At 39.8% G+C, this 12,754-nt stretch overlaps 1 protein-coding gene across 2 annotated transcripts in view; it reads left to right on the plus strand.

Moving 5' to 3' along the window:
- Positions 1 to 12,503, plus strand: part of NAPB (NSF attachment protein beta) — a 47,417-nt gene extending 34,914 nt beyond the window's left edge. For both annotated transcript variants that reach the window (XM_032143258.2, XM_032143259.1), the window contains 4 exons: positions 5,665 to 5,769; positions 7,080 to 7,148; positions 7,520 to 7,570; positions 9,526 to 12,503. In XM_032143258.2, coding sequence (XP_031999149.1) covers positions 5,665 to 5,769; positions 7,080 to 7,148; positions 7,520 to 7,570; positions 9,526 to 9,636 — 336 coding nt within the window. In that variant the 3' untranslated portion in view covers positions 9,637 to 12,503. The remainder of the gene's footprint in view (positions 1 to 5,664; positions 5,770 to 7,079; positions 7,149 to 7,519; positions 7,571 to 9,525) is intronic.
- Positions 12,504 to 12,754: the final 251 nt, after the last annotated feature.

Here is a 12,754-nt window from a genome sequence, read left to right on the forward strand (position 1 = left end):
CCTAATCAGCTTAATATTGTAGATTACATTGATTGATATTCATATGTTGAACCAACCTTACATTCCTGGAATAAATTCTACTTGGTCATTGCAAACTTTGAGGGGTTTCCCAAGAACACCCTCAAGTTTGTTAATAATTCGTTAGACAAACTTACAGAACCCACTGAAAGCTGTTATACTCACAATTATGGTTTATTACAGCAAATGGGTACAGATTAAACTCAGTCAAAGGAGAGACTCATAGGGCAGGGTCTAGGAGACTTCTAGGAAGAGCTTTCAGTTGTCCGCTCTCAGTGGAGTTATGTAAACAGCACTTACTTCCCCCTACAGTAATAAGTGAAAATAAGCGTAGACTGCTGCCAACCAAGGAAGCTCCCCTGAATGCAGTGTTCTGAGTTTTTATTGGGGTCCAGTGACATAGATGTTGACCACCCTTGTGGCTGACTCTACTTTTTGTAAGTGCCAGAATTGGTTTGCTAACATTTTGTTGAGAATTTTATGTCTATATTCATAAAGGATATTGATCATTAGTTTTCTTGTGGTGTCTTTGGTTTTGGAATCAAGGTAATTCTGGTCTCAATGCATTAGGATGTCTTCTTCCTCTTCTGTGTTTTGGAGGAGTTTGTAAAGGATTGGTGTGAATTCCTCTTTAAATATTTGGTAGAATTCAATTATTGCTCTTCTTTTTGTTTTTATTTTCACTGATTTCTGTTTTTATTGTTATTTCCTCCATTTTGTTTTCTTTGGATTTGTTTTGCTCTTCTTCTGGGTACTTGACATGGAAGTTTAGCTTACTGATTTTCATCTTTGTTGTGTATGCATTTTTAGTGTTTTCAGTTATGCTTTCACAGGTTTGGCTACTTCCCAATTTTATTATATCATTATACTTTTATTTTTACTCAGTTAGTTGGATTTATTGATTTCCCTTGAGACTTCAGTGACCCATGGATTATTTAGTAGTGTTTTATTTAATTTCCAAGTGTCTAGCAGAGATTTTTCTGTAATCTTTCTATTGTTGACTTCTTGTTTTTAATTCTTTTGTGGTTAGATAACATATTTTTGCATGATTTCAATTCTTATAAATTTGTTTTGTTTTATGGCCTAGAATATGGTCTGTCTTGGCATATGTTTTGTGATTATGCTGTTATTGGGTGATGTTTATAAATGTTGATTAGCTCCTGTTGGATGATGGCATTGTTGAATTCTTTAATATACTTGCTGATCTATCTTTCTTTCTTTCTTTCTCTCTTTCTTTCTCTCTCTCTCTCTTCTTTCAGACAGAGTCTTGCTCTGTCACCCAGGCTGGAGTGCAGTGACTTGATCTCAGCTCACTGCAACCCTCCACCTCCCAGGTTCAAACGATTTTCGTGCCTCAGCCTCCTGAATAGCTGGGATTACAGGGGTGTGCCATGTTGGCTAGGCTGGTCTCGAATTCCTGGCCTCAAATGATCTGCCTGCCTTGTCCTCTCAAAGTGCCAGGATTACAGGTGTGAGCCACCGCACTTGGCCTTTGATTTTCTTTCTAATTCTATCCATTGTTGAGAGTTGGGTGTTAAAATCTCCAACTGTAGTTGTGGATTTGTCTGACTCTTCTTTCATTGTGTCAGTCTTTGCTTCACATACTTTGCAGCTCTGGATTGCTATTCTTGCTGGAGTGACCCTTTTATCATTACATAATGTCCTTCTCTGTCTCTGGTAATTTTCTTGGCTCAAGTCTACTTTATCCACTTTATAGCCCTGCCTGGTTTCTTTTGATTAATGTTTATATGATGTGTTTGTCCATTCTTTTTCTTTCAGCCTGTCTATATCATTATAACTGAAGTGAGTTTCTTGTGGTTGGATTCTGTTTTTCTGTTTGTTTTGAGACAGAGTCTTGCTCTGTCTCCTACACTAGAGTGCAGTGGAGTGATTTTGGCTCACTGCAACCTCCACCTCCTGGGTTCAAGTAGTTCTCCTGCCTCAGCCTCCCAAGTAGCTGAGATTACAGGCGCGTGCCAGCACGCCTGGCTAATTTTTGTATTTTTAGTAGAGACGGGATTTCACCATGTTGGCCAGGCTAGTTTCATACTCCTGACCCCAGTGATCCACCCACCTTGGCCTCCCAAAGTGCTGGGATTACAGGAATGATCCACCACAGCCAGCCTGGATCCTGTTTTTTAATCCACTGTGCCAATCTTTGTTTTTCAATTGGTATATTTAGATCATTCACATTTAATGCAGTGATTTATATGTTAGGGCTTAATTCTGCTTTCTGCCATTTTAGTTTTTGCTTTCTATTCTTTGCCTTTTGTTTCTCTGTTTTCTTTTTCCAACCTTTTTATGGGTTGCTTTTCTTTCTTTTCTTTCTTGAGACTGGGTCTCACTCTGTCACCCAAGCTGGAGGGAAATGGTGCAACCTTGGCTCACTGCAGCCTCCACCTCCCAACCTCAAGCAGTCCTCCCACCTCAGCCTTAGCCTCCAGAATAGCTGGGACTACAGGCATGCACCACCACACCTGGCTATTTTTTGTAGCGATGGGGTTTTGCCATGTTGTGCAGGCTGGTCTTGAACTCCTGAGCTCAAGTCTTTTTCTAGCAATGGGGTTTTGCCATGTTGCCCAGGCTGGTCTTGAACTCCTGAGCTCAAGTCATCTGCCCACCTCGGCCCCCCAAAGTGCTAGGATTATAGGCGTGAGCCAACATGCCCAGCCTACTTGATTTTCTAGTGTTTCTAAGCACAGTTATTCCTCAGTGTCTACAGAAGATTAGTTCCAGGACCTCTCTCATATATCAAAATCTGTGAATAGTCAAGTCCCACAGTCGGCCCTGTGGAACTCACATATAAAAAAGTCGGCCTTCCATTTATATGGGTGTTGAATTCCTAAGAATACTGTATTTTCAATCCACATTTGGTTGAAAAAATCCGTATATAAGTGGATTCACACAGTTTAAACCAGTTTTGTTGGAAAATCAATGGTATATATCTTTGTGTAGCTTTTGTGGTTAAATGCTCTAGATTGGTGTCATCATTTTATCAATTCTGGTGAAATATAGAAATCTTACCTCCCTTTCTGTTCTTTTACTCCCCCTATTCAATATATAGTTGTCTTAATGTTTCCTCTGCATACATTTAGAAGCACATGAGTCAATGTTAGGATTTTTGTTTCAGCCATCAAACATAATTTAGAAAACTCAAGAAAGAAAGCCTGTTATATTTACTCATATTTTTGCTTACCATGTTCTTTCTTCCTTCTGGATGTTCCAAGATTATTGTTTCCTTTCTGTTTAGAGAACCTCCTTTTGTCATTTTTTTAGGGTAGGTCTGCTGACAACAGATTTTCTTAGTTTTCCTCTATCTGGAAGCGTTTTGATTTTGCCTTCATTTCTGAAACATAGTTTTCCTGGGAGTACAATTCTAAGTTGATTGTTCTTTTCCTTTAGTTTGAAAAATGTGCACTTTATGGCTTCAATGGTTTTACAAACTTCGGACATCAAGTGATCCACCCACCTCAGCCTCCCAAAGTGCTGGGATTACAGGCATGAGCCACCACGCCCAGTCAGCTTCCATTGTTTTTGATGAGAAGTTTGCTGTCATTCAACTTGTTTTCCCTTATAAAAAAGGTGTTATTCTCTAGACACTTTCATAATTTTTTTCTTTTAGTTTCAGAAGTTTAATTATAATGTGGCTTGGATAGATATATTTGGTTTTAAGCTATTTGAGTTTCCCTAAACTTACAGAATCTGTAGGTTTATGTTTCTTGTCAAATTTGAGAATCGTTTAGCAGTTATTTCTTCAAGTACTTTTTCAGCTTCCCTTTTTTTTTTTTTTTTTTGAGACCGAGTCTTGCTCTGTCGCCCAGGCCTGCCAGTTTAATGGCGTGATCTTGGCTCACTGCAACCTTTGCCTCCCAGGTTCAAGCAATTCTCCTGTCTCAGCCTCCCAAGTAGCTGGGACTACAGGTGCTTGCCACCACACCTGGCTAATTTTTGTATTTTTAGTAGAGACAGGGTTTCACCATGTTGACCAGGCTGGTCTTGAACTCCTGACCTCAAGTGGTTCGCCTGCCTTGGCCTCCCACAGTGCTGGGATTACAGGCATGAGCCACCATGCCCAGCCAGCCCCTTTCTCTTTCTCCTCCCCTTCTAGAATGCAGATGCCGCAAAAGTGAGACTGTTTTATTATCCCATGGGTCCTTGATGCTCCGTTCCTTTTTGTCAGTTTGTCTTCTCTCTGTTGTTCCTGTTGTTGTCTTCCATTCAGTGCTTCTTTCCTCTGTCCCTTTCATCCTGCTGTTGAGCCCACCCATTTTTTATGTATGGTACTGTTTTTTTTTTTTAAGTTCTGAAATCTTTATTTGTTTTTACTTTATATCTTTTTTCCTGTGGCTTCCTTTTTCTTTGTGCATGCTTTCCGTTTTTCCATTAGCTTCAGGTGTTACTGTAATTGCTTGTTGAAGCATTTTTATGAGGGCTTCTTTAAAATCTTCGTGGGATATTTTGGACATTTCCGTCATCTGGAACCGTCATCTGGAACCATCATCTGTTAATGGTCTTTTTTCATTTAGCTTGAGATCTTCCTGTGTTTTTGGTATTACAAGTCATTTCTGATTGAAAACAGGGCATTTGCACATTAGGTTATGAGACTGGGTCTTGTTTAAACCTTCTCTTTCAGTTGGCCTTCTTTGACATTCCTCTGGCTGAGGAAGGTGGGGATGTTACCTCATTACTGCCAGGTGGAGGTAGAAGTGTCAGCTCTCCACCAGGTCTGTGTTGACACCTGAGGGGCCTAGTCAGCCCTGGGCTGAAGTGGCATCCCCTCTCCTTATCTGTTTCTGCCAGCACAGTGCTGGTTTGTTCTTGGTATGGTGAGAGTCTTCACCCTCCGTTAGACCTCTTCTGACAGCTCACCAGCTGGAGAAAGAAGGGGAACCTCTTTCCTGCTGGACAGAGACAGGATGCAGGCTCCCAGTGTGGTCTGTGTTGCCTTAGTGGCAGGGGTTGGGTGGGGATCAAGCCTCAGCTCCCTGTTTGGCCTTCTCTGAAGCTCCTAAGCAGAGGTATTGGGGTCCTTCTTACAGTCTTTCAAGAATGGACTTTAGGACTCCTTCTTCAGCCTTTGATGATGTAAATGGGGTTAGGGCCTCAGTTTTTCTGTGGTATTTGGCTGGAGTAGAGCAGTTATTGTCTAAGTGTTTTCTCTCTTGCTGGGCTGCCCCTTTTCTAGTCCTTTGGCCAGAGAGAGCAGGCTTTTGTCTCTTCTCTTTTGATCTGCGCATACTGGCATTTCTGGGTTGCTGGTTCCTCAGTTTCATGCCATGGATATAGGAAGGGAAAAGAAAACCGAGGGAACCCACCACCACGTTTTCCCTTGGGAAACGTTTGTTTTTTAGAAAATGACCTGGGCTTTTAGTAGTGCTTAGTGGGAGGATTAGGGGAAAGGATGTTTACTCCATCTTATTGGAAGCAGAATTCTTCTGAGCTATTTTTAACTGGTTAAGACTTCATGTATTTAGTGGTCTTGTCTAGTAAAATTTCTACTGTATGGTATTGGGATAAAATAATATATTTCATAGCTAAACTAACATAAGATAACATAATTATTTTCTAAAGGACAACAGATGAGAATGACTTTGCCTGATATAGGAGGGTAAACCTTTTAAATTTAACTCTGCGTTCTGTGCCTAGGTTGGGGCAAACACAATGGATAATCCTTTGTTGAAATACAGTGCAAAGGATTACTTCTTCAAAGCTGCCCTCTGCCACTTCATAGTAGACGAGTTGAATGCCAAGGTAAGGAGTCCTTCAGCACTGATTGACTGATTTCCTTGAGCACTGATTGACTGATTTCACCCATAAGAATACGTACACATTCTCTCTTGTTCTTGGTATCATTTCATTTCGATTTTAGTACCAAGAATAAACTGGGTACATTAAAAATGAGTATTATTCTGTGATACGTGTCCCAGTTGTAATCTTTTAACAGCTGTCAAAGCTGTTCTCAAAAGTTACCTGATAGTTTATAGCCGTACCACCCTGAACACACCCAATCTCATCTGATCTCAGAAACTAAGCAGTGTAGAGCCTGGTACTTGAATGAGGGGCACTGCCTGGGAATACTTAGTGCTATAGGCTTAAATATATGTATATGTTCACTGGTAGCCACTGTTTTTTTTTTTTTTTTTCCCAGTAGTTTTGCTTTAAAGAAATTAAGGGGCCAGGTGTGGTGGCTCACGTCTGTAAACCCAGCATTTTGGGAGGCCAAGTGGGGTGGATCACCTGAGGTCAGGAGTTCGAGACCAGCCTGGCCAACATGGTGAAACCCCGTTTCTACTAAAAACACAAAAAAATTAGCCGGGTGTGGTGGCGGGTGCCTGTAAGTCCAGCTACTTGAGAGGCTGAGGCAGGAGAATCACTTGAACCTGCGAGGCAGAGGTTGCAGTGAGCTGAGATCGCACCACTGCACTCCAGCCTGGGTGACAGAGTAAGACTCTGCCTCAAAAAAAAGAAAAAAGAAAGAAATTAAGGAACTAAGGGAGGAGACAATAAGAGTAGGATAATATCCATTTAAAAAACAACCAAAACAACAGGCAAGCTCAGAAATGGTGTTGGAGTGAGGACTGGGAAGAAGTTGGAAAGCACAGTGAGTACTGGGAGCCAAGAGGCAAAAAGACAGGCAGCCTTGGTGTGGCCAGTGTCTGGAGTTGGAAGAGCAGAATTAAAGCCAGTAGGAGAAACTGTTCTTTCTGTCAGCTTCGAGCAGGAAGCTAAATGTAATTTATTTGGAATCTGGACTGTATTAAGAACTTCTCCATTTAATGGATGGATACAGATACCTGGTCTGTGAGTGTTTAAGAATTCATTTTCATTTACACTGTCTTCTTGGCAGCAGCCTAACTCAGAAAAAAGTAGTTTAGAAATTATTCTTTATTGAAATGGAAAATTCAGAATAGACAGATTTTCTATGTTGATTCTGCTGTTGAGTTTAACTACATACTTCTTCAACACTTAATAGGATATAGGTAGATCTTATTTGAAGCTGATAGAATGTTGAAAGCTTTGTTTAGTAAGTCTGAAATTGATGAGTGGTTTTTCTCTCTCAGCTTGCTCTTGAGAAATATGAGGAAATGTTTCCAGCATTTACTGATTCAAGAGAATGTAAATTATTGAAAGTAAGTAATATTAGAACTTTGAAGAAAAATGCTTTTGCTCTGTTAGGTGACAGCACCTAAGTGGGATTGGGTATGAAGTGAAGTTTTAATCTATAAAGTCTGCTAACTGAGGGGCCCTGGTACTTTCCTGCTTTAGCATTATAGGTGTTCAAATGCAATTAAGGTCAGAAACATGTAGTTGTGTTCCGAAATAGGCACCTAAGAAATGTTAGTACAAAAGCTAGATCCCTAACTTGGCTCTTGACTTGTATACGAGTATTTCCTCAGTTGTGTGCAATATTTGGCAACATTGGTATTATACTTAAAGTATATATTTAGAAATGGGACTTCATCTTACAGAACTGTTTTTTAAAATATTTTTATGCTACCAGAAACTCCTAGAAGCTCATGAGGAACAGAACAGTGAAGCTTACACTGAAGCAGTAAGTTATGCTTTTGGGACATGGTACATTATTTGAAGATTTAAGTTAAAGAAACTTCTTTTCCTTTTCATTATGTAAATTCTGAATATTTATTTGAACATGACTCCAGCATATCTTAAGTTGTATTTTCCAAACGTCACCTTTTATATATCACACAAATTAAACAGTTCCATTAGCCATGCTGAGATTCAACTTATACTCAAAACTAATTTAGCTGTGAGACTAGTTCAGGAGCAAATATTCCATTTATATTCTTATAATTTGCTGTTTTAATTTTTTCTTTTGAAAATAATCTGACCCATAAATAAGTATAAAGTAAAATTAGTTAAGGCCAGGCACGGCTTCTCACACCTATAATCCTGGCACTTTTGGAGGCTGAGGCAGGCAGATCATGAGTCAGGAAATCGAGACCATCCTGGCCAACATGGTGAAACCCCGTCTCTACTAAAAATATAAAAATTAGCCCGACATGCTGGCACACGCCTGTAGTCCCAGCTACTCGGGAGGCTGAGGCAGGAGAATCGCTTGAACCCAGGAGGCAGAGGTTGCAGTGAGCGGAGATTGTGCCACTGCACTCCAGCATGGTGAAAGAACGAGACTCTGTCTCAAGAAAAAAAAAAAAAATTAAATATAATTTAAAATATAAAAACTAAGTAGTGAGAATTTGCTGTATTTGTGGCATAAAATAAATGGAAGGTGGCCAGGCATGGTGGCTCACGCCTATAATCCTAGCAGTTTGGGAGGCCAAGGCGGGTGGATCACCTGAGATCAGGAGTTTGAGACAAGCCTGGCCAACATGGCGAAACCCCATCTCTACTAAAAATACAAAAATTAGCCAGGCATGGTGGAGTGTGCCTGTAATACCAGCTACTCGGGAGGCTGAGGCAGGAGAATCTCTTGAACCCAGGAGGTGGAGGTTGCAGTGAGCCAAGATCACGCCATTGCATTCCAGCCTGGGCAACAAGAGTGAAACTCCATCTCAAAAATAAATAAATAAATAATAAATAAAAATATATATATTAAAAAAATGAGGGTTTTTTTTTTATACTTTTTGTTTTTCCATCTTTTGCCATCTCATGTTTAGAATCAAGCAAAAAAAATTTTTTTAATATATTTTGAAACAGAGCCTCACTCTGTCACTCAGGCCGGAGTGCTGTGGTGTGATCACGGCTCACTGCAGCCTCAACCGCCTGGGTTCAGGTGATCCTCTCACCTCAGACTCCTAAGTACCTGGGACTACAGGTGCACATCACCACCCCCAGCTAATTTTTTTTTTTTTTGTATTTTTTTGTTGAGACAAGGTTTCACCATGTTGCCCAGGCTGGTCTCTTAACTCCTGGGCTTAAGCTTTCCACCTGCCTTGGCCTCCCAAACTTCAAGGATTACAGGCATGAGCCACTACATCCAGCCTCAAGCAAATTTCTCAGTAGCCTCCTGTAACATGTTCATCACAGCTCAGGCGTGATAGTGGAAAGGAATGTTTTCCTGTCTAACTTTTGCCTACCACATCATATTCATCCTATTGTAATTTTATTCTTGGGTAATGCATTGAAATGTGTTAATTCCGCTTCCATACATATTCTAACTCTGTAATTAATGTTTTCCCATGTTTGGTGAGTATTAATTTTCCATATTCCTTTCAAATTTTTATACAATGTCCAGTTTCTTTTGCCACAATAATTATGACTTAATGAATTTTTTTCTTACACATGTTTGAAAACAGAGAAATGTCAAGCCCAGGAACTTGTCACTAGTATCATCAAAATAGTAACAGGATAATGAAAAAATAAACAATTTTTTAATGAAGAAGGTTATAAACTGGAATGATTAATTTCAAATGATGAAGAAAGTTAGTAGATTATGGCTGTAAAGGTATAAACAGCTTGGGTTACTATTATTTTGTGTTTTTAATGTATTTACATGGGGTAATTCCTGTTCCTCTTTCCTTACACTAGGTGAAGGAATTTGACTCAATATCTCGCTTGGATCAGTGGCTGACCACCATGTTGCTTCGCATCAAAAAGTCCATCCAAGGGGATGGAGAAGGAGATGGAGACCTAAAATGAAATGTTTTTGTCTTTGTGGCATGCAGCTAACTCCTCTTTAGTTTTGTCTTAGGGTCAAGTGATCTTTATGGGATCCCTATTTAATGGCTTAATTTTGTTGCATATGAGCCAGACGGCCTGTGTATTATTTAAGCTCGCCAAGTCTGTGTTGCTGTGAAATGAATGAAGGAGAGGCTCCTGTTCATCTTGTGGTAATGATGGGTTGTTTCATGCTCATCAGAACCCCCAGTGTTTTCTGAGAAGTACTTCAGAATCTCATTCCTCATATTTCATTGGTATTTGCGGAGCCTATGTTTAATGTTGCCACGTGTTTTTATGTCCTGTTTGTTGGACTTGAGTACTCAACCCAGTTGTTCTCATAGATGCTTTGCATTTTCTCTGTGCTTTGGCATCTGGATATGTTCTTTAAATGTGTGTTTAGTTTAGGACAGTTACTAGGAATGAGTTTATAATTTTATTAGAAATCATTTCTATTTTTGTTATCCTGTGATTATTTTGATGGTGCTAGTGACTAGTTTCTTTGCTTTTTGTGTTGTTCCGTATGCTAACATGTGCATGGCAAAAATTTAGAATAGCCAGGGTCTGTAGGCATCACATTGTGAGGAAAGGAGCTTTCTGGAAGTACTTGCTTCATGTATGGATGAGTGTCAAAATGAATTTGATTTGTACTTAGACACACGCGCGCACACACACACACACACACATCACATCTATTATAAATGGAATTTTTCTCTTTTTCTGGAGATAGTTTTCACTTTTAGTTGGAGGAGAAATCCCTTTACATTTGCATTAAAGTATTTTAATTGGCACAGCCTGCTCATTATTTTCATGTTTATACACTTTCCCACATTGAGGTGGTGTGTTCTGTGCTGTGGCTATAGAAATCTTGGTCAGGGCTGGATAGATTATCTAAGTCAAGCTTGAGAATGAATGTATGTAATTTTCCTGTTTATTGCACAAGATGGGTTAGGTGGGGTGAATGTGGTACAGGAATGTCCTGTATGCCCAAGTGGGCAAGAACCCCAACTTGTTTCTCAGGGGACTTGATTGTTCTCTTAGCTGGTGGAATATGTTGGCTTATGTGTTTGAACTCTGTCATGTTTAATTGGTTTATATAATATATGTATGCTATCTTGATTCATGAACTTGATTCTATTATTTTATATGCTGATATTGTACTTTAGACATATGCTTGTCTCCTGAATGTCCTCTGCATATTTTATAGTTAAATGATTCATATTTGAAATGCGTTGCCAGACTTAACCCAGCAGACACTCTGACATCACGGAGCTTCACTGATGACAGGTAACGAAACTTCCTATGTTATGTCAGGTAGTAGCAAGTAGTATTGCAATGATGTTTTCATTTTTGGTGGCTCTCAACTGGAATTGGTAGTGTTTCCAGGCCAAGGGTCGAGTCAGGTTGTTTGAGAAATGATGAGTAGGTCAGTCTAGCAAGAAAGAGAAAGTAGCAGGAAAGGAAGTGGGAAGGGCCAGCCGAGGACAGATTGTAGAGGATCCACATCAGGTGGCCACAAGGACTTGCAGGCTATAGTTATGGTGGTGACATGCATGAGGTGGGCTGGTAGAGCAGGAAGCTCTGTGATGTCACGGCATCCACTGGGACTACAGGTGTACTGTAGTCCCCACTACTGGGGGTGGCAATGAAGATGCTCTGTCTGTTGGGCCCTAGAATTTAATGTGGATTTCCTCCTTCCTTCCAAGTTCTGAGATTCCTAAATCAGAGCTGGCTGTCTCTAGAGGTAAGACCTGGAATGGAGTCCAGTTGGTACTTTTTCACTCCCTCTTAGAATCTCTTATGAAAAAATGATCACAGAGAAAAATGGAGTTTTGTTTCCCTACCTAATATCGTACAACCAGCCAAATGCACTTTTGTGAAAATGGGGTGTGAGGAGTGGTTCTGCAGCTTGAGTCCTCTGGTTTTAAGTAGTTTGTTTCTACTTGTTTAAAGAATCTTCTGGTCTGACCACTTAAAGTAAAAACCAAATGATTTATTTTAGGGCAATTATGTTTAGCTTTCATCATGATACTCCAACAGACCCCTGTCTGAATGGGTATTTTTTTTTAACAATAATGTTTGTAACATTTTGTTGTGTCAATTGGAGGGTCACTTGTTTGTATTGCAATAAACACTGGGACCAGTTCCGGGGTTGAGAATTAATTTTTGGAATTAATTTTTGTTTTTAATATTTCACATGAAAAGAATCAAAGTAATTGTAATGGCTAGAAGAGACCTGCCAGAAGATTAAAAAAAAGAATGAGAGAAAAGCCCAGTCAGTGATGTGCAAACTTACTTCCTTTAAATGTCCCGTGGATGTAGGACAGTGCCATGTTTCAAGATGCCTGTGAGCTAGGTCTTCAAGATTTATAGAATGTTACTTATGAACAAAATATAATTATTTATGGTACAATTCTTGTACTTTAGCAAATCTGGAGTTAGTTCATAGTCAAAGTCAGTTAATATTTCTTACAGGAAAGTTTTGCATTTTGTGGCAACATTTTTATAGCTTGTGTGAGTTCCTTTTTTTATTTAATGATTTGAAAGCAGTATTTTTGCACAGTCGTGACCGTGTGTGGTGGCGTCACCATAACCAAAGTATATGCACCAGCCCTTGTGCATTTATTGTTTCTCCTGATTTTGTGCATTTAAATGTCCAAATGCAAACCGTTTTGACTTCCTTTGGAGGACTTGGCAGCACAGCATGCCCCCGTGACCTGCCTGCTGTGGTATGAGCTATGACCAAGAGCAGACTTCCTGCTCCATGGAGTCCTGAGTTGCTCTGGGGCAGGGGATTACATGTATGAAAACTAACCATGTGTAACAATAAATCTACCTTAGCAGAAAAAGTATGTTTGTTTTATTTTAACCTGTAAAGTGGAAATTATCAGTAATATTTTGATGAGTTTTGTTGCTAAATTGGCATAGGTCAAAAGTTGCTTCCATTGTTTCAAGTTGTTCCTGTTAAGATTAAGGCAACAGACATTAATACTCTGTAGGCTCCGGTCATTTGATGGGAATTCCAGGGCACCGTAATGGTTTTGCAGACTGAGGGTTTAGAAGGAAACCCTGGTTACTTCTGTTGATGCAGTCCACTAAA

This window comes from Hylobates moloch, unplaced genomic scaffold, assembly GCF_009828535.3.
Source record: "Hylobates moloch isolate HMO894 unplaced genomic scaffold, HMol_V3 SCAFFOLD_21, whole genome shotgun sequence".
Taxonomy (NCBI): domain Eukaryota; kingdom Metazoa; phylum Chordata; class Mammalia; order Primates; family Hylobatidae; genus Hylobates; species Hylobates moloch.